Source organism: Bos taurus, chromosome 6 (assembly GCF_002263795.3).
Source record: "Bos taurus isolate L1 Dominette 01449 registration number 42190680 breed Hereford chromosome 6, ARS-UCD2.0, whole genome shotgun sequence".
Classification (NCBI taxonomy): domain Eukaryota; kingdom Metazoa; phylum Chordata; class Mammalia; order Artiodactyla; family Bovidae; genus Bos; species Bos taurus.
Genome location: NC_037333.1, coordinates 15693884 through 15716876, shown reverse-complemented (window position 1 = coordinate 15716876; position 22993 = coordinate 15693884). Strand labels below are relative to the sequence as shown.

Below are 22993 nucleotides of genomic sequence, written 5' to 3'. Positions count from 1 at the left end.
TGTACTGAATTCACTGATGCTTCCATCCCCAGCATCAAGAAGAATGCCTGGCCCCTGTGACATACCCGAGAGAGACAGGTGTCTGGCATTTTCAGGTTTAGAGCTAGGAGAAAGCTGGGACCAGGAAAGAGAAAGGATGGCTTCTGAATTCTCAAACAGTCTAAAGGAAAACCTGGGAAGAGGTGTAGACTAGAGCAGGGGTTGGCAAACTAATACCTTTACTTGTTTTTGTAAACAAAATTTTATTGGAACACAAGTATGAACGCTGATGCACCGTCTATGGCTATTCTCACAATATGGCATCAAGGTTTGATTGCAGCAGACAGTGTGGCCTGCAAAGCCAAACACAGTTCATCTCTGGCTCTGTACAGAAAAATTTTACTGACCTCTGAAAAAGGATGTGAAAAACAATTATCAAAGAATACGTCTGTGTCTTTAGAGCTTCAGAAAATTTGTCATGTGAAAAATGAATGAATTCTTAGTAAAGCTAGCTCCCTTTGATTAGTGTCATTCCACTTTACAAAGTAAAATAGTCTTTACTTTTAAAATAGAGTTTAATTCTTCAAAGAAGGAGCTGCACATAGGTCACACTGTACTTTTTTCTGATAGGTGAAACTGATATCTGAGCACCGGGGATGACAGCTCAGTGATCAGAGGCAGGACGTTCTGCCCTTTTTTGGTCCTTAAACTGTAGTTTCTCAAATGGGAGATGTCATGTATGTTAAAACGTTCTTGATGAGAGATCATTTATTAACACACACAGAGTATGATCTTTCTACTCAAGTTCCAAGTTAAACAGACTGAAACCAAAACTAAAGGATTCCAAAGAAATTGCATGTTAATTTTATTACGAAAGGGTTGTCTTATCCTGAGACAACTGTTATAAACAAAATTCAGCTGTGTCCTTATTGTTTCCACAGCTCAGATTTGATGGCATTTTGGTGCCCAGATACATTGGTTACCCGTGCCACTGCATCTGAACAAGAGGATTTTATTCAAATAAACCCTCTGACTGATCACTGAAGGAAAAAAAAAAGTGTGTGTATGCATGTGGTGGGTGGCAGCGGTTGAGCTTTTCAATAACATCAGCTAACTTCTCTTAGGTAACCAGAGCTATATAATCTTTGCCTAGAGGGCTGGCCTGTGCTCACTGGATGAGCTGAGGAGAGTTTCTGTAGTCATTCACCCTTGCAAGGAGAGCCATGGAGACAGCAGCACCTGCAGGTCAGAAGTTAAACTGTTCAACTGACAGTGAAAGCCCTGCCATGACCACAGGAAAGGGGATAAATGCCCCACTGACCTTGGCATGTAGTTGGCACATGTTTTGAACTATACCTGAAACAGCACAAACTACTGCTGAACCAGCAGGTCCCAAGTTTGTTATCAAAACCCAGACTGTTAACCATCTTCAGCCTCTGGCAGATGATTAACAAAGCATATTACTCAAATTTTACATATCATGTTAGTAAGAGCTGAATCTTAAAAATAACATCTGGGACTCCCCAGGCAGTCCAGTTGTTAAGACTCTGCACTTCCATGCAGGGGGCATGGGTTCAGTCCCTCATCTGGGAACTAAGATCCCGCACAGCACTGCCAAAAAAAAAAAAAAAAGCCACATCTGTTATTCCATAAATACGATGACGGTCTGTGAATGGGACTACCAGACAGGGCATAGGAACTCACCATGCAAGACACTGACAGAATCATACTTTACAAGTCTGTGGCCTCTACTGACTAGGAATTAACTGCTTTCTATTTCTTCTTCAAAATGCCATATAATAGTTCTTGAAGGCTTTTTTTTAAAACAGTCTTATACAAAAAAGTGGTAATTCATATGTAGATTAATTTTTATGACCAAGTAAAACAAGCCATCTATAAATTATTCAAGTAAGAATGGAAATTAGAAAATTTTAATTAAAAAATTTCAAATATTAAAGGAAAACAAGTTCTTAGATTTCAAAAGCCCTTAAAAACATTATGAAGTTTTATAAAAAAGTCGCAAAATACAAGTTAAATCAGCCAGAGATTGAGTAAACTTGCAATTTACTACAAAAGTCTAGTATTACAAATGCTTGTGGATTTTTCTCTATAGGAATTCCCTGAGGATTTCATTTCTCCATATATCAAAACCCCTTCACCATGTCCAATATGAACTATTTTAAGTTATTACAGCTTAAAACATTTAAAATTGCTACACCATTTAAATTGCTTCAACCAAGTGATACTCCTTTATATGAAAAGAGAGAATCTATTTTGAATACATAAAACAAAATAGCACCTATCATTTAGATTTTGGAGAGAAGTGCAGCTTTTTAGTTAGCATTGAGGCAAAGCAGGGAACCTGCTTCTTTCCAATCGCATTTGGGTCTCTGCAGAAGTCAACTCGGCGCTGAGAAACCTTCCTGTTCACCAGGGTGAGGAGCTCTGTGAACTCCAAAGAGGAGCCGAATTTCCCCAGCATCTCACACAAATCTTGAATATACCATGAACCATTCACAGTTTCCCGATGAGAATAATAACCTGAAAAAGACAAGAGAAGCCACTGAAGTTTCCTTGTTACCTACTGTGACAGAAAATCACTTTTCAAGTCCGAGTTCTCAAAAATCATTGGGCGAGACTAACATGTGTCCATGATATAGTTTAAAATGTTTTCTCTGCTGACTCTTCTCATGTGGAAAAAAAAGATTAATTCCACACAGTTCTATAAAAATGGTGTTGATGCTATGTAATTTTCTCCACTTCCTAAAAATTCCCAAGCTAGCAGTAAACTAGGCAATGATTTTTGAGACCAGTGATGAGAAAAAAGAAAAACATAAAATTACTACAATAGAGAACTGTCATCAAAATATTTTTCAGGGACTTCCCTGGTGGTCCAGTGGTTTAGATGCCACACTTAAAAAAATTTTTTTCAACAATGTTTTCCACAAGTGTTAACCATAAAAATGGTATCACCATCACTGACACATTCTGCTGCTAAGATATTCAATATAATTAAGCCTTAGAGCTGTATTTAACATACAGTAGTTTTCAGGAAGGATTTTTCTATAAGATACTTTATAGTTTTAAATGTCACTCTGATCACATGGCCCAAGATGTCCATTAAGCTTGTGAGCTTCACGACCAGATCTCATGTCCCATTAGAAAGACCTCACCTAAATCAAGCTGAGATGAAACGTACAGAAACTTAGCCAAGAAAGCCAATTATACATTTGTATTAAACACCCACATACCTTCTGCCACAGAGTAGCACATGAGGAAGTCGGCTCCAGCAGGAAGTGTATAAACCGAGGCCGCGTCCACCTGGGTTAGGTTGACATCTGGCGTGTCTGTCCTGTGATCGACTACATCCAGAGGGATGACCGGCACGTCATGCTGGCTGCCCCGACACGCCTGCGGGACACGGAGGAAAATCCCCTCCTCAGTTACCGGTTCTCACCCGTGCTTCACGCTCACAGTCAATGCGTCGTTCAGTACGCCTTTACAGCCACATCAACAGAATCCACTTCACAGGCATTTCACAAACAGTGCATTCAGGTTTAGAGCAGGACAAAGCTGACAGTTCTTTTTTTCCTACTTAAGTTTTCTCATAGTTGATGATTTAAAAAACTGGCATCCTCAACTAGACACCAAATTACGTTGATTGAAAGGTATACTGTAGTGGGGAAAGCATCTGTGGTTTTAAAGTTTCTTACGCATTACGCACACCACAGCACCAAGAGCCACCCCTTCTTTTAGAAAATTACAGTTCGTCCCTAAGTGTTTCTGTGTGATCAGGTAATATATTCCCAGCTTGGGTTTTCCTTGCCAAGCTGCTTTTAAGGGTCAAAATGATACCACCTGACCTGAGAGTCTTTATCAATGTGCCTCCTGCCTTCTGCTCCTACTTTAAAGTGAGGGCTCAAATTCTTACTAATTCTGACTCATACAAAGGCTAACATTAAATGACTATTCTGGGCTTTTTGTCCCCACTCCGTTTATTTATTTATTTTTTGGTGGGGTCCTTCTCCCTGGGAGTTTGGTCTTCTTTCAGTCAGTAGGTCCCACCCCCATTTATATACTGAAGGCTTCAATATAAAACATATAACCTCCAGTATTTCAAATGTAACTGTATATGGTGATATGGTCTTTAAAGAGGTAATTAAAGTAAAATGAGGACTATTGGTGGGCCCTAACCCCCTATGACTGGTGTCCTTATAAAAAGAGGCCAGGGCACAGACAGCACACAGAAAAGCCCATGTGAAGACAAGAGAGACAAGAATCAACCTCCCATCCAAGGAGAGAGGCCTCAGAGGCAATCAGCCCTGCTGACACCTTGATCTCAGGCTTCTAACTGCAAGAAAATAAACGTCTGTTGTCTAAGCCACCCAGTCTTTGTACAGGCAGACCTCGGAGATACTGCAGCTTCAGTGCCAGACCACTGCTACAACATCGCGAATGTTGCTACAGAGTGAGTCACATGAATTTTTTTGTTTCCTAGTGCATATAAAAGTTATGTTTATACTATACTGTAGCCTATTAAAGTGTGCAGTAGCATTAATTCTAAAAAAAGTACAGACCTTAATTAAATACTCTATTGCTAAAAAAATGCTATCACCTGAATCTTCAGCTAGCCATAATCTTTTTACAATAGTAATGTCAAAATCACAAATCATGACAATTTAAAAAGTGTGAAATATAAGTTACCCAAATGGGACACAAAGACACAAAGGGAGCAAATGCTGTTGGAACAATGGCATCAACACAGGGTTGCCACAGACCTTCAGTTTGTTTTAAAAAAGCGAGGTATGCCTGTATGCTGTTCTGGCAGCCCTCATAAACTCAGCACAGTGCTCTAACAAGATTCTGCTGTAGTATTATAAATGCGTCCATCAATTCTGAAATGGCTGAAGAATTATAAGCTTTAAAAGAAACATTCTGATGGATTTCAGAGTTACAAGATAAACAGAAGATTCCTAATACCCTATTTTTAAAGGAAGATTTTAATCTTATTTTGTATTATCAGGCTTATTTTCAGACATTTTCTACTGTCTTCCTAAATGGAATGTAGAACATGTGGAACTCAGTGCCATCACTTGTCAAATCAACTGCAGTAAGCGTAAGAGCCGGCCTTTACTGGCTGGGGTGTGCCACTTCCTAGGCACTGTTCAAAGCGTTTTTCATCTTAGCCACATCATCTTATCCTCTCAATCACCCTATGAGGCAGTGCGCCTGTAATGAAGAGTCTGAGGCATAGAGAAATAAAATAACTTGGCAAAACACTTTCCTTGATTTAGTGCCTTGACAGTGCTGGCTACCCTCTTTTTCATGAACAATCACCTATCATTCTTGTGATTTTTCTCCTATTCTTCTGAGTCATCCTCCTCGTTGTCTTCTCTCTGCCCATTCCTCATCAGTATCCCTCAGTTCTGTTCTCCACTTGCTTTTGGTAGCACCACGCAGCTCGTGGGGTCTTAGTTTTCCAACAGGGACTGAAGCCGGGGCCCTGGCAGTGATAGCACTGAGTGCTGTCAATGGGCCACACAGGAATCCCTCTCTACATGCCTTCTTCAGGGCATCCTTGACACGCAGAAGCTCATCTACTCCATGCCTCCCAGAGCCATCTATCCGCTCATTACTGCCCCAATGTACTTCTCTAACCGGGGTCGCCTGTCTCAAGTTTCGACCTGCATTTCCAACACGTCTCACAGATGCCCCAGTGCTGCAGTCCAAACGAGAAACCAGGGAGTATCCTCGACTTCTTTTTTTTAAGTAGCCCCCTACTCCCTCTCTCAAAGAATGGTGGGGTGTGAAAGGTGGCCGTGTCCTTCATGAAGCCTGGCAACATCAAGAATTCTCATTTTTCCCCAGAAATCCTTACTGGGGTAACAAAGGGGATGTTATTCAGGCCCCCCCCTCCACAAATATTTTTATTCTTACTACAAGTTGGGCAGCGGCTAGCCACATCTTGGCTTACGGGAAAATGTGAAAGGACTAGAAGTCTAGCTGGAACTAGAAGTCTTCATGCCCTCCTTCTCCTCACTGGCTGGCACGTTCTCTAGCCCCCAGACTACACCTGGTCTGAACAGGCGGCGCCCCACTGCACTGGTCCATCAGCAGACACCTCCAGAGGCCCTACCTTGACACCGGGCTGGGCCAGGGAGTCATTTCCAAGTAATATTTGTTATTTTGAGTCATTTCCAAGTAATAAAGATTCTGAGCATCTTTATGTTAAAGAACTACCACTAAAGCTGAAGCTGCAACTCTGATTGGCTAGGATTCAAAAAGGGCCTTTTCTGATTACTGGAGAAAGTTAACTTCCAAAATCAGCTTTAGTTCTTTCTAATCACATGTACAGAACCATGGCCTTTATAATTAAGATTATAACATAATCAGTCTTACCTGAATGATAAATATCTTGGGTTTTCCAACCAGGCTCTGACACTTGTCTCCTTTGAACAAGCCTGTTAACGTCTGAATTTCAATTTTGGCATCATATGCATAGATGTGGTTGCCTTCACCATGACTCAGGAAAACACACAAAAAGCAATCTGCATCTACGTGGCTAGCAGTTGATGCTAAAAAGGACCCCAAAAGTTATTTAGAAATGAAAATAAGGTACTTATTATCTACATATAAAATTTTAATTTACTAATATTAGAATAAAGTTTCAGATAATTGAGGGAAAATTTTACTATGTCTAATGAAACAACTTATTTAATTAAGCAACGATTTATACAATACAGTATCTGACTTTTAAACATCCAAATTATTACAGTTCAAAGAAATAAGAGTTTGAACAGGTTTTTGTTAGCTTTTTTAAAACAGAATAATGACATGGAAAACCTAAAAGGATTATTATGGGGAACCCCTAAGAAGTTTCTCTGAATCAGCAGCGACCTTCTTAGGGCAGACTGGAAAGGCACAGGAACTCCCCCGTAACACTGCCCTCCGTGTCGCTGCACCTCGGAGCGAGGCAGCGCCGCCACTGCTCTGTCTACAGTGCTGGGGCCTCCCCAAGAGTGAAGGCACGAGGCGGATGCCCTCCAACATGAGGAGCGAGCAAAGTAGGAAAGCTGGTGAGCAGCCCAGGTGAAATTATTTACAGAAGAACCCTGGTATGAGGGTCCTCAAAAAATTAAAAACAGAGCTACCATATCCTACATTTCCACTTCTGGGTATATATCCAAAGACAGCGAAAACACTAACTTGTAAAGATATATGAGCCCTTGTATTCTCTGCAGCATTATTGCAACAGCCAAGATACAGAAACAACCTACATGTCCACTAACGGATGAATGGACAAAGTGTGGTCTGTGCATATACAGTGGATGAGCATTCAGTCATTAAGAAAAGGAAAATGTGCAATTTGCAACAACACGGATGAACCCTGAGGGCATTATGCTAAGTGACCCAAGTCAGAGAAGGACGTGATCACGTCACTATATGTGGGAACTAAAAACCCAGCAAGCCAGCAAGCAAAACCAAGTTCAAAGTTGCAGGGAGCAGACTGGTGGCAGCTGGGGCAGGGGAAAGGAGACGTGTGAGGCAAAATGGTGAAGGGGTCAAAAGGTATCAACTTGCAGTTACAAAATAAGTCCTGGGGATGTTAATATACAGCATGGTGACTACAGTTAGCAGTACTGTACTGCATATTTGAAAGCTGCTACGAGAATAAATCTTAAAAGTCACGAGAAAAGAGTTTGTAACTATGAATGGTGACAGACGGTAACTAGACTTGTGATGGCAATCATTCCCCAATGTACACAAATGCGGCCCCATGGCCTGCAGCATGTATGTCAATTATACCTCAATTTTAAAAAAAAGTTCTGAAGAAAGTTTAATGACGCAATTGTTCTAATAGTCCATTGACAAATTACTTAAAAACCTATGGCATGTGGTGATTATTATACACATTAAGTTGTTAATTTACCTACTGCATGCTGCTGCTGCTGCTGCTGCTAAGTCACGTCCGACTCTGTGCGACCCCATAGATGGCAGCCCACCAGGCTCCTCCATCCCTGGGATTCTCCAGGCAAGAACACTGGAGTGGATTGCCATTTCCTTCTCCAGTGCACACATGCATGTTAAGTCGCTTCAGCCATGTCCGACTCTGCGACCCTATGGACAGCAGCCCTCCCGGCTCCTCTGTCGGATTCTCTAGGCAAGAGTACTGGAGTGGGTTGCCATTTCCTTCTCTAACCTACTGCATAGTGATGTAGAAATTATGAGATAATGTATGTAAATCAGCAGTATTTTGAAGTCAGTAAAAAACGGGTATGGAAGGAGTCAGTTAAAAAATGACTGCCCAGCATCTGTAGTATGTGCATCTTAGGCTTTTAATTGCCAAATGAAAAGATCATTACATTCATTTCCAGAGTGGTCTATAACTTGGTAGGCATTTAGAGACTTTGCAAAGGTCTCTAAATCTGCTGAGTAATGTATAATCAGAGAGGCACAACCAAAACCTGTAACCCATGCTAAATTAATTGACAAGACTTTTTCACAACAGTTAATTATTTGGACCTGTCTCCATACAAGGATAATTAAAAACTACTCAGTTGCATCAAAGGAAGATGAATAGGAAAACTACTTACCCTCATGAATTTTGAGCAATAGTTCTTCTGCTCTAAGATCATCAAAACATTTTACTTCAAATCCTAGATCTGAAAACCTGGAGATTAAATTGGATACTAGCTTATGAGCTATTCAAAACTGTCATATACTCCTGATTATTTGAGGAATTTATACACATTTTTATGACATAAATTGACTTTTCTTTAGGGAGAAAGAAAAATCAAATATGACAGTGATGGTTTTCCTCGATTACCCATGGCAGAAAGGGATTTATTCATGGTAACTGATTTAAGTTAGAATACTGCCATCTACTATGCAGATATATTTATAAGAATGCAAAGACTGTTAACATTTAATAGAACAGGATTAGGGGGAAAATTCAGGCAAGTTCTTAGGGGAGGCTGAGCCCAAGTGAGGTTCATCCTCAAATACTCTTGGCTCTGTTATTTCTACAGTGCGGACAAGTAGTTATCGCTTAAATATCTGACCACCTGGGTGTTAAATAAAAGAGTACCACCTGCGCCTCAGATTGTCTCTGTCAGCACTGGTGCCAGGCCTGTTCGGCAGGGTTAAGTGCCAGAAGAACCTCTCATGATTGAAGATTAATGCAATTCCTCTCCTCTTGTGGTCCATTTTGTACTTTTCAGTTGGATCAAATATTTCTCTGTTTAGGAAAAGTTTAAAAAACAATCACTCTAGGTCATATTAAATAATAAGCTCCTCCAAGCCCGAGGTCAACACACAGAACAGACAGAGGCCTGCTGCGTCCTCCTCCACCAGGCTGACAGGCCACTGCTGTGCCTGGGGCAGGCCTCCCAGCCGCACTGGTCAGGGAAGTCCTGAAACATCTCTGTACCGACTGGCAAACGGCAGCCATCCTGAGCAAACCCCTCCCACGCCCCCAATTCCTCTGCTTGGGTGTCTTTCCCCCAGGGCTCCAGAGACCAGGGACTAAAGACAATGGTCTGGCCCAGGCCCAGGCCATCCCAGTTGTTCAACATCTTGAGCCTCAGTCTAGGTCCCTTCAGAACCAGGGGCAGCAACCAACCCGCACACCTACAAGCCAGCCCTCCAGATGCTAAACCTGACATTCTCTGCTTTTCAGCGCCCATGTCCCTTTCTTACTTTGATTTCTGTAGGCCAATGATGGCCACTAAAGGAAAAGACCTTAGTGAGTAAACAGAACATTATTACCTCCTAGGGAAGGCATCTATTTCGGTCATGTTTTGTTCTTCACCTATTAAAAGAAAGTAGGGTTTTGTTAATATACTTTTTGATTTATGGTCATAAAACACATTAGGAACTCCCAGCTACCTTGATACCTATCGGCTAAGCTCCTTCTGTCTTGGTTGGTTTAAAAGTCAAAGGATGTGAGAAGGGGGTAAGGGAGAAGGAAGGGAAAGTGCTGTTAATAATAAATGAACTGTACGTGCCACAACTAGAGAAGCCTGCACACCACAACTACAGAAAGCCCACGCACTTCAAGGAATACCCAGCGCAGCCAAAATAAATAAACGAACCGTAAATGCATGGCTCAGTTCTTTCTCACCTCCAACTCTTACATGCAAAATAAAAAAAGATCATAAACAGAAATGGAAAAATACTACTCACATTCATTTGCTGCACACTATGCCAAAAGTAACAAATGTAGCTCTGTGATTATGAAGCTCAAATGAAATATGAAATTCATTTATTTTGCAGCAAATGTTTTTTGCAAATATTCTCTCAAACAGAGGAGGAGTGAAGTCAAGCAAGAGAACTGAACACAGTGTGGTTGACACTGGATTACCCTACTGCCTGGAAGCGGCAGATGTTTTGGTGGAGGAAGGAAAGGGCAAAGACTCAGATTCTGATCTCCTGCATGACACATGCACTTGTTATGATCCTATAATGGGGACCCTCTTCTCCTAACCCCAAATCAGACTTTCCCACCCACAAGACAACCTCTCATTGAATCCCTCTCCTCCCAGGAACAGTGCTGTGTAACAGAGCCTTCTGCAGTGACAGAATGCCCTATACCTGAGCTGTCTCTGGGGGCAGCCAATGACCACATGTGCTTTTGAGCCCTTGAACTTTGCCTAGTGCAACTGAGGAACTCAATTTTTAATTAACTTCAACTAATTTAAATTTATATAACATGTGGCCAGTGGCTTCTCTACTGGACAGCAATAGTGAGTCTACCATCTTCTATCAGAAGAGTCCATATGTTCATGAATCTGCTTTTACCTGATAAACAGCTTGAGAGGGGACAGAAGGTGACGACTACACAAATACTAATAATGTAGCAAGATGCCCCTTTCAGTTGAGGTCTCTGAAAGAAGGTGGACGGACCCTAAGGCTAAACTCCTACCCATCATCTCCCCACCAAAAGGGTAGTGTTCCCCTCACTCCTTGGAGTCTCCCCCCGCCCCCCCCCCCCAACATCTGATGGTTCTAACCTCATGTCTCCTCACTGACAAAAATCCACCTAGGCAGAGAGGATGAGGAGAGGGAGAATTCAACTCCAGGGCCCTTTACCAGTCACTCTCAGCCTGCTCCTCCTGGACTGCATCCAGCATTCAAACCAGCCAAGACCCCAGAGAGGCATCACCCTTCCCCTGTCCAATAGGCCCCAATCAGTTTTCCTTAACCTTCCGCATCAATCCCTGGCCTGGGTGATAAAACGCAGATTCCTGGTCCCTAACCCAGATTTACAGAATCAGAATCCTGGGAGATGTGCCAAGGTGATTTTCACTCGCACCAAAGATTAGGAGTCAGAAGCAGCCTCTCTAATGCATCCTCGCCACTCTCCCGAGGCTTCCGTGCTACCCTCATCCTGCTGTACGGCGGATCCTGCAAATTCTACACCTTGTACTGCAGACACTTCCTACCAAGCTCTCCTCTATCAGGGGACCTCCCTACCATGCAGCTGCTTACTGGGGGATCTCCTATTTCACACAATGCTCTACTGAAGACACGCCCTACCCCCACACAATGTTCTAAAAGGGGTCCCAACCACTCCACACACTGCTCTACTACGGTCACGTGGTACCTCGTACCCTGTCCCACCAGGAGACTTCTCCACACACTGACCCTGGGGATTATTAATACTTCCTGCTGGACACTGTCCCACCAGAGACATTCCACACACTTCTACTAGAACTCTTCCTGCCCTGTGCACTGGATACTGGGGACACGTCCTCCTCCCAAACTCCTCTATCCAGAATACTCCCTCCGTCACACACTGCGCTCCTGCCATGACGCTCCCTACTCCACACACTGCAGAACAGCCGATGCTTCCTAATCAGATGCACTGCACTCGGGGTGCTGACCCAGTGAACACACAGCTCGAGGGGGCACTTCCGGTTCCACCCTCAGCTGGGCGCAGCACACCTCCTCCTACCAGGATTACTTCCGACACCACACGCTGTTCTCCCCGGGACACTTACAATCTGCTGTACCCGGAATACTTCCTAGTCCACACGATGATGTGCTGGCATACTTCGCAGCTCACACACTGCTGAAGGGAACGCAGCCAGCGCCACACCCTGCTCTACAACAGGAACTGTGAATCCACACGCGGTCTAGCCTGGGGACTTCGTCCTCCACACACTGACCTACCAAGGTACCACCTATATATACCCTGCTGTATCCAGGACACACCCTACTCCACACACTACTTTGCCAGGGTACGACCCATCACACTGCTGTACTCTGGATACAACCTCTCCTTCCTCTACAAATACTTTGCCCAGAATCCTCTCTGCTCCACACACTGCTCTGTGGACGGTTATTTCCTTCTCTGCACACTTTGCACCAGTGACTTCCTACTCCACTCAGCGCTCACCCGAGGAGACATCCTCCCTTCTTATGCCACAAGCTGCCAGAGATGTCCGACTCCACACACACTCCACAAGAGATGTCTCCGACTCCACGCTCTGCTCTACACCTGGGATCTCCCTACTCCACCGTGTTCTCCGTGGTTACCTACTCCACACACAGCTCTATGTGACATATGCCCTCTACTACCGCAGTGCTCCACCAAGGGTAGTTCCTTCACTGTTCCTTAGGCCTCTTTACCTAGAGATCTCCTCCTCAACAGCGCTATACAGGGCACCCTTCCCTGCTGCGCTCAGCGCGGATACTCCCTACCCCAGACACTGCCCCACTGAATGTACGTGCTGCTCTTCCCACGCCACACACCGCCACATCCAGAATACATCCCGCTGCACACGCTGCTGTGCCAGGGAGAACTTCCTGCTCCACACTGCTCCACGGGCTGCATTTCCTACCAAGACTCCCCTCTGCTCAGGGATGCTGCCCTTCTGAACACACAACTCTTCTAGGCTGACTTCCCACTCTACATACCAAGCTACCCAACATCCCTCCGAGCCCGTAAACTCCTCCACCCAGAATAGTCCCTACAACACAATGATACAAGAGGATACTTTCTCGTCCACACACTGCTCTCGGGGACACTTTCCACTCCACACAGTGCTCTACTGGGGCTACTTCCTAGTCACACACTGTTCTAACTGGGATTCCTTCTACCCCACAGATTGCCCTCCCAGAAGACCTCTTATTCTACACACTGTCTACTGGGGTTCCTTCCTGCTCCCCACACCGCTCTACTAAGCAATATGCAGGGTTTCCTCTCCTTCCATTTTCAAAAGCATTCCATGATCTACTTTTTTTTCCCTACCTCCTTTTAATACCCTTCAGTTCAGTTCAGTTCAGTCTCTCAGTCATGTCCGACTCTTTGCGACCCCATGAATCGCAGCATGCCAGGCCTCCCTGTCCATCACCAACTCCCGGAGTTCACTCAGACTCACGTCTATCGAGTCAGTGATGCCATCCAGCCATCTCATCCTCTGTCATCCCCTTCTCCTCTTGCCCCCAATCCCTCCCAGCATCAGAGTCTTTTCCAATGAGTCAACTCTCCGCATGAGGTGGCCAAAGTACTGGACTTCAGCTTTAGCATCATTCCTTCCAAAGAAATCCCAGGGCTGATCTCCTTCAGAATGGACTGGTTGGATCTCCTTGCAGTCCAAGGGACTCTCAAGAGTCTTCTCCAACACCACAGTTCAAAAGCATCAATTCCTCAGCGCTCAGCCTTCTTCACAGTCCAACTCTCACATCCATACATGACCACAGGAAAAACCATAGCCTTGACTAGGCAGACCTTTGTTGGCAAAGTAACGTCTCTACTTTTGAATATGCTATCTAGGTTGGTCATAACTTTCCTTCCAAGGAGTAAGCGTCTTTTAATTTCATGGCTGCAGTCACCATCTGCAGTGATTTTGGAGCCCCGAAAAATAAAGTCTGACACTGTTTCCACTGTTTCCCCATCTATTTCCCATGAAGTGATGGGACCGGATGCCATGATCTTCGTTTTCTGAATGTTGAGCTTTAAGCCAACTTTTTCACTCTCCACTTTCACTTTCATCAAGAGGCTTTTGAGTTCCTCTTCACTTTCTGCCATAAGGGTGGTGTCATCTGCATATCTGAGGTTATTGATATTTCTCCTGGCAATCTTGATTCCAGCTTGTGTTTCTTCTAGTCCAGCGTTTCTCATGATGTACTCTGCATAGAAGTTAAATAAGCCTGTGACAATATACAACCTTGACGTACTCCTTTTCCTATTTGGAACCAGTCTGTTGTTCCATGTCCAGTTCTAACTGTTGCTTCCTGACCTGCATACAGATTTCTCAAGAGGCAGGTCAGGTGGTCTGGTATTCCCATCTCTTTCAGAATTTTCCACAGTTTATTATGATCCACACAGTCAAAGGCTTTGGCATAGTCCATAAAGCAGAAATAGATGTTTTTCTGGAACTCTCTCGCTTTTTCCATGATCCAGCGGATATTGGCAATTTGATCTCTGGTTCCTCTGCTTTTTCTAAAACCAGCTTGAACATCAGGAAGTTCACGGTTCACGTATTGCTGAAGCCTGGCTTGGAGAATTTTGAGCATTACTTGACTAGCATGTGAGATGAGTGCAATTGTGCGGTAGTTTGAGCATTCTTTGGCATTGCCTTACCTCCTTATCATTAAAACAATCACATAAGAAAGAAATAGAATCACTCAAACTAAACACATTAAATCTATATCTAAAATTCAATCTCATCTCAAGAAACAAGAAAAATCTCCATCTGACCTTACACCTAAAGCAACTAGAGAAAGAACATCAATAACACCACCACCACCACCAAAGTTTAGTAGAAGGAATGAATGATAGCAGAAATAAATGAAATAGAAATGAAGAAAACAATAGCAAAAATCAATAAAACTAAAAGTTGGTTCTTTAAGAAGATAAACAAAATTGATAGGCCTTTAGCCAGAATCATTAAGGAAAAAAGGAGAGGATTCAAATCAACAAATTTAGAAATAAAAAAGGAGAAATTAACAACTAATAATGCAGAAATACAAAGCATCATAAGAGACTATTATAAGCAACTATATGATAATAAAATAGACAACCTGGAAGAAATGGACAAATTCTTGGAAAGGTACAACTTTTCAAGACTGGACCAAGAAGAATTAGAAAATATAAACAGACCAATCACAAGTAAGGAAATTGAAATTATAATGAAAAATCTTTCAACAAACAAAAGGCCAGGACCAGACGGCTTCACAGGCAAATTCTGTCACACATTTAGAGAAGAGATAACACCTATCTTTCTTAAACTCTTCCCAAAAATTGCAGAGGAAGGAACATTCCCAAACTCATTCTACAAGGCCACTGTCACCCTGATACCAAAATCAGACAAGTAAATTACCAAAAAAAAAAATTAAAGATCAATACCACTGATGAACAAAGACACAAAATCCTCAACAAAATACTAGCAAAAAGAGTCCAGCAACACATTAAAAGGCCCATACACCGTGATAAAGTGGGATTTATCCCAGGGGTGTAAGGATTCTTCAATATATTCAAATAAATATGATACACCATATTAAATAAAAACCATATTATCATCTCAATAGATGCAGAAAACTTTTTTGACAAAATTTAACACCCATGTATGATAAAAACTCTTCAGAAAGTGGGCATAGAAGGGATCTACCTCAATATAATAATAGCCATATACAATAGGCCCAGAGCAAACATCATTCTTAATGGTGAAAAACTGAAAGCATTTCCTCTAAGATCAGGAATGAGACAAAGATGTTCACTCTCACTATTATTATTCAGCATGGCTTTGGAAGTTGGTGGCTCAGACAGTAAAGAATCTGCCTGCAATTCAGGAGACCTGAATTCAATCCCTGGGTTGGGAAGATTCTCCTGGAGAAGGGAATGGCTACCCACTCCAGTATTCTTGCCTGGAAAATTCCGTGGAGAATTATACAATCCACAGGGCTGCAAAGAGTTGGACATGACTAAGTGATTAACACTTTCACTTGGAAGCCCTAGCCATGGCAATCAGAGAAGAAAAAGAAATAAAAGGAATACAATTGTAAAAGCAGAAGTAAAACTGTCCCTGTTTGCAGATGACATGATACTATGCATAGAAAATCCTAAAGATGCTACCAGAAAACTACTGGAGCTCATCAATGAATTTGATAAAGTTGCACGACACAAAATTAATGCACAGAAGTCTACTGCCTTTCTATACACTGACAATGAAAGATCAGAAAGAGAAATCAAGGAAACAATCCCATTTACCACCATAACCAAACTAATAAAACACCTAGGAATAAACCTACCCAAAGAGGCAAAAGACCTGTACTCAGAAAACTATAAAACACTAATCAAAGACATAAAGATGACACAAACAGGTGGAGAAATACACCATATTCTTGGATGGGTCAATATGACTTTATTACCCAAAGCAATCTACAGATGCAATGCAATCTCTATCAAATTATCAGTGACATTTTTCACAGAATTAAAACAAAAAATTTTACAATTTGTATGGAAATACAAAAGATCCTGAAAGCAACTGTCAAATTGCTGAAAGCAAATAGTCAAAGCAATTGTGAACAGGAAAAATGAAGCTGGAGGAATCAGGCGCCTCAACTTCAGACTTACTACAAAGCTGCAGTAATCAAAACAGTATGGTATTGACATAAAAACAGAAATATGGATCAGTGGTACAGGACAGAAAGCCCAGAGATATATCCACTCACCTATGGTCACCTAATCTATGACAAAGGAAGCTAGAATATACAATGGAGAAAAAGTCTCTTCAAGAAGTGGTGCTGGGAAAACTGGACAGCTACACGGAAAAGAATGAAATTAGAACAGTACTTAACACCGTACAAAAAAATAAACTAAAAATGGATCAAAGACCTAATTTAAGACAGGGCACTATAAAACTCCTAGAGGAAAACATAAGAAAAACATTCACTGACATAAAACACAGCAAGATCTTTTGACCCACTTCTTAAGAGTAATGAAAACCAAAAATAAACAAATGGGGCCTAATTAAACTCAAAAGCTTTTGCACAGCAAAGGAAACCATAAACAAGATGAAGAGACAACTCTCAGAATGGGAGACCATGACTGCAAAGGAAGCAACGGATAAAGGCTTCATCTCCAAAATATACAAACAGCTCATGCAGCTCAATATAAAAAATAAAAAACAGGGACTTTGCTGGTGGTCCAGGGGCTAAGACTCCAAGCTCCCAATGCAGGAGGCCAGGGTACAATCCCTGGTTAGGGAACTAGATCCCACAAGCCACAACTAAGAATTCAAGGGCACAACTAAATATCCTACATGCTGCAACACAGATCGAAGATCCCCTGTGCTGCAACCAAGACCCAGCCCAGCCAAACAAATAAATAAATGTTAAAAAATACAAATAACCCTATCAAAAAATGGGAGGAAGACCTAAATAGACATTGCTCCAAAGAAGACATACAGATGGCCAACAAACCTATGAAAAGATACTCGACATTGCTAATTATTATAAAAAAGCAAATTAAAACTATGAGGTATCACTGCACACCAGTCAGAATGCTAATGCTAATGCTAAGTCACTTCAGTCGTGTCCGACTCCGTGCGACCCCATAGACGGCAGCCCACCAGGCTCCGCCGTCCCTGGGATTCTCCAGGCAAGAACACTGGAGTGGGTTGCTGTTTCCTTCTCCAATGCGTGAAAGAGAAAAGTGAAAGTGAAGTCGCTCAGTCGTGTCCGACTCTTAGCGACCCCATGGACTGCAGCCTACCAGGCTCCTCTGTCCATGGATTTTCCAGGCAAGAGTACTGGAGTGGGGTGCCATTGCCTTCTCCGCCAGTCAGAATGGACATCATCAAAAAATCTACAAACAATAAATGCTGGAGAGGATGTGGAGAAAAGGGAACCCACTTGCACGGTTGGGAATGTAAATTGCTACAGCTATTATGGAGAATGGTACGGAGATTCCTTTAAAAAGGTAGGAATAAAACTACCACATGATCCAGCAACTCCCACTACTGGGCATATCCCCTGAGGAAACCAGAATTGAAAAAGACACATGTGCCCCAATGTTCACTGCAGGGCTATTTACAAAAGACAGGACATGCAAACAGCCTAAGTGTCCACTGACAGATGAGTGGACAAAGATGATGTGGCACAAACATACAATGATGGCATATTACTCAGACATAAGAAGGAATGAAATGAGGTCATCTGTAGAGACTTGGATGGACCCATAGTCTTTCCTACAGTCAAGTAAGTCAGAAAGAGAAAAACAAATATCGTATATTACTGGATGTATGTGGAAATCTAGAAAAATGGTAAATGAACCTAGTTCCAGGAGAGGAAAGAGAGGCAGCTGTAGAGAATGGACATCTGGACACAGAGGGAGAAGGCGAGGGTAGGATGAACTGGAAAATCATGATTGACATATACACACTACCACATGTGAAACGATAGCGTAGTGGGAACCTGCCATGACAGCACGAAGAACCAGCTCAGGGCTTTGTAATGACCCAGATAGATGGCACAGAGCAGTGGGCAGTGGGAAGGAGGCCCGTGAGGGAGGGTCTATATGTATACATGTAGCTGATTCACATCTTTGAACAGCAGAAACTAACACACATTGTAAAGGAATTACACTCCAATTAAAAAAAAAATCTGTATCTGAAAGCCAATCACTTCCTTCCCCCTCCAAGAATCTGCATGGGTTGCAAAGCACAGAGTCTCTTCTGAGAATCCCAGAGGAGCGGCAGACCCAGCAGCTCCCCTCCCCCAGCTTCTGCACCTTGTTGGTAGTGAGCCTAAGGCAGCCTGAAGTGTCCCCAGCAGAGGTTATGCCAAGTGGCTGGTCACCAAACTAACTCCAGTCCTTGAGAGTGAAAGCACTGGAGATGTACACGCTTTTGGGTCTCTAAGGCTTCTTTTTCATAGTCTCAGGAAGGAGCATCACAGTTCTCCTGGGCTGATGTAATTTAAGCTGTGCGTTTGAGTCATCTCAAATATTGCCGTCAGCTGACAGATTTAGGGAAGACAGCTAGTATTAAGTAGTTCAAGATTAATTTGTTTAAAATGACATTCAGTTTCAAAGTTAACAGGACAGTCTCACTGAGGTATTTTTTTTAAGTTTTTTTTTGTTCTTGTCCCTGTTAACACAATAGACGTAGAAAGAACCTGGGCTCTGAAAACTTAATTCTGAACCTCACAGGCTCTAACCTTCACTCTGCTATAACCAGGCGCCCCGTAACCTACAATATCAACACTGACCTGGTCCAGCTGCCAGTCTGTTCTAGCAGTTTGCTGAATCGGAATAGAAAGCTATGGAGACAGACATTAGAACAGAAGTTCCGAAACTTCCTCGGAGCTGATCAATTTTACCCAGCTTCAGAGAACAGACATTATTGAGGCAGGAGACAGTTGGGCTCTAGAACAGACATTTACAACAGACATTTACAGACCTTTGATCACAGTTCCTGGGGGCAGAAAAGATAGGCTCCAGGCCAGACACTACCAGTCCTCTGCTGACATTTCCTGAGGGCTTTGGGCTTTGTATTTATGACCAGACTGCGGTCTACATTTCAAGATCTGCTCTTAGATATAAAAAAACAGGAATACAGTGGATAACCAGACCTTATGGGTTATCCAATGGGTACTTTCTGGCAGGAACAAAGAGGGGCTAAACTCTGTTAGAAGATCAAGAGGTCATACATTTCCCATTCTTAGGGCAAAGGAGACACTACACATGTCCAAAAGGCTTCAAGGGGCCAAAAGAGGCAGGCAATGTCAGAGCATGGTAAGTCTTGCTATTCCCCCCACCATATGCCTCTGCAATGAAATCCATCTTGACTGAGGGGTGCATGCACACCCAGGGGAGGGTCCTGAGACAAACTGACTGCGGGGTGGAGAGTAGGAGATACAGAGGTGTCAAAACAAGACAACTGGCCAAAGGTAAACAAAGACCAGGAGTCGCTCAGTCGTGTCCGACTCTTTGCAACCCCATGGGCTGCAGCCCACCAGGCTCCTCTGTCCATGGGAGTCTCCAGACAACAATACTGGAGTGGGTTACCATGCCCTTGTCCAGGGGATCTTCCCAACCCAGGGATCAAACCCTCATTGCAGGCAGCTTCTTTACCGTCTTAGCCACCAGCACTGTCCTATATAAATGACTTAACCATCTCGCAAAGAGTCAGCCACAACTGAGAGACTGAACTGAAACTTCTTTTTCCTGTGTTCCTCATTACAGAGGACACACCCGCACCCTTTCTCGGCAGGTGTGCGTCTCTGGCTTTAGTCTCTCTGGGTTTGCTCCCATTTGTCATTGTGCTATGTCTCTAATCATAAACTTTGTACCTGCATTTACAGTTTTTGCCTCTGTAAAAAATGCATTTTTCACTGGGGGCAAGAGACAGGGGAAAACAGGTTCTAGCCTCTAGCCCTTACTGGTCTGGAAGCTGGGATTCCTGGTTTTTATCGAGGCTACCCAGATTCAACTCCTGGGCAGGGAATTACAATCTCGCTTCATGCCAAAGCTCACTGCTGCCACTGCGAGATCATTATGATTCTGTCACAGTCATTTTAAACTGTATGTGCCCAACAGGCCAACTTTCAAGAAGGGTGCACTGTATCACTATACTGCATAATGCGAAGAGCCGACTCACTGGAAAAGACCCTGATGCTGGGAAAGACTGAGCGCAGGAGAAGGAGAAGACAGAGGATGAGATGGTTGCATGGCATCACTGACTCAATGGACATGAGTTTGAGCAAGCTCCAGGGATGGTGAAGGACAGGGAAGCCTGGCATGCTGCAGTCCATGGGGTTGCAAAGAGTCAGACACAACTTAGCGACTGAATGACATACTGCATGAATACAAATAAACTGGTTTTGTTGACATGGAGAAAATAAATCTTAGTGAGGGAGATACTCTGTATAAGATTTATAAATTCCTTTTCATCTGCAATTATTCTCAGAAATGGGTCAACCAGACTCTTCACCTCTCCTCCCTTCTCCTTGTCTCTAATTTATGCAGTTTTCCTCTCCATCATAATGTAACCGTCTCTTTGCCCAAACTCGCTTTTTACAAAGCCAATCAATCATTCTTTTTCCTCCACACCTTAACCTGAGAATGCCTCCAGCTACCATTTGTTGATGGCTTGGCACATGAGATAACTTTATCTCACTCTGCTCCATAGGCCCTTTGAGACAGAGAAAGTGCAAGGGGCTTATCTAAGGTTGGTGCCTTGGAATTGGTACTGAAAGGCCCGGTTCTGCCTGCAGATTCCAAAGTCCATACGCTAGCTGTTAACATGGTAAAACCACTCCCACCAGGGAGAGACCAGAAACCTTTCTAAACCAAGTGCTCACTTCTCCAAACTTCTTCAGTATCTACTGTTGTCATCTTCATTCACTGCAGTATCTGTGACAATCTACCCATATTCCTTATCAAAGTTAGTTGTCACTCAGTCGTGTCTGACACTTTGCGACCCCATGGACTATAGCCTACCAGGCTCCTCTGCCCATGGGATTCTCCAGGCAAGAATACTGGAGTGGGGTGCCATTTCCTTCTCCAGGGGATCTTCCCGACCAGGGATCGAACCCAGGTCTCCCACATTGCAGGCAGAAGCTTTAATCTCTGAGCCACCAGGGAAGCCAAAGACTGGTTTAATGATCCTACCTTCAGTGACTCGTGTCAGGCCTGGAATACACAGGAAAAAGAGTAATGTGGACAAAGAAAGGGGAGCAAGTAGGAAAAGGAAGGAAACCATTACAAGAATGGTGGGGGATGTAGCAAAGAACAGAAAGCTCTGAAATGAAGGCACTCTATGTGGATTGACCGCCGGCGAGTCAAATCACTCTCCACCTTCCTCCCCCGACCCCGCCCCGCCCTTTTTAAAAACTATGGCCAGGCTCAGAGTTTCTAAACCTTATCAGTAATATAATTATAAGTGACAGGGAAGAACGTCCTAAAGCATGTGTTTAGAAGCTGATTATTTTGTAGAGAAAAGTTGTTTGCTGTTTTAGTCGCTGTGTCCGACTCTTTGAGACCCCCATGGACCTCAGCCTGCCAGGCTCCTCTGTCCGTGGGATTCTCCAGGCAAGAATACTGGGGTGGGTGGCTGTGCCCCCCTCCAGGGGATCTGCCCGATCCAGGGATCCGACTCAAGTCTCCTGCTTTAGCAGGCGGATTCTTTACCATCTGAGCCATCAGGGAAACCCCCCGAGAAAAGTTACCGTGGCTTTAAGTTAAGCTCACAAATAACTGCAGGTTTCCCGGATGCAGGAGAACCATGGGGGCTGTGCAGCTCCCAAGGCCTGACTTTCAACTCCAGTTTCCGTGCGGGCAAGCCCGGGGCTTCTCTCTGTCCCGGCGCCCCCGCGGGCTGCTCACGCTCCACTGTTACTATAGCCAACCACTTATTTTTAAGTAGAAGTGAAAAAAATAAGGCCCAACAAGACCCAAAAGTTAACTTTTCTTATGACCAGGCGCAGTTAAAGTTCAAATAACCACGACAGCTAGACAGAGATCAGCGCCCGGAGGACAAAAGCGGCCGGGGAACTCCCCAGCGCCGGGCGCCGCCACCAGAGACCGCAAGGAGGCGGCGGCTAGGTCCCGGAGTTGTTTTTCCTGAGCCAAGAAGCCTAGCTGCGCCCACCCGACCCGAGCGCTTCCCTCCAAGACCCTCAACTTCTCCCGGCCACCGAGCAAAGCGGGGGGAATCCGCGTCCCCACTCGCGCCCGCGCGCCCCTCTCAGCACCCGCCACCTACCTGGACCGCGAGCCCGGCGAGGCGGAGGCTCCGAGCTCATCGTAGCGGAGAGCTTAGCGCCGACGCCCGGGCGGCCTCCGCTTCCTGAAGCCTGGCCGCTGCCCCCGCCCCTTCCTCCGCCCCCGCCGCCCCGGCTCCCTGCCTTCCAGCGGTGGAGGCGGGGTTTGGGGGGGTCCGCTGGTGCCCTTTCCTTCGCTCCGAGATCGCCGGGGCCGGAGCGCCCGGGCAAGGCAGAGGATGCGGTCTCGCCCGCCTGGCGCCTGGGGAGCCGAAGCCAGCCCCCGGGAGATGTCAGCAAC

General features: G+C 44.1%; 1 protein-coding gene across 1 annotated transcript; it reads right to left on the bottom strand.

The window, feature by feature from the left end:
- Nucleotides 1-1894: 1894 nt before the first annotated feature.
- Nucleotides 1895-22735, bottom strand: CASP6 (caspase 6). The gene is given in 7 exon segments (NM_001035419.2): nucleotides 1895-2520; nucleotides 3231-3390; nucleotides 6379-6554; nucleotides 8574-8650; nucleotides 9071-9217; nucleotides 9748-9790; nucleotides 22695-22735. Coding segments are annotated over 7 exon segments (882 nt in total). The 5' UTR covers nucleotide 22735; the 3' UTR covers nucleotides 1895-2281.
- Nucleotides 22736-22993: the final 258 nt, after the last annotated feature.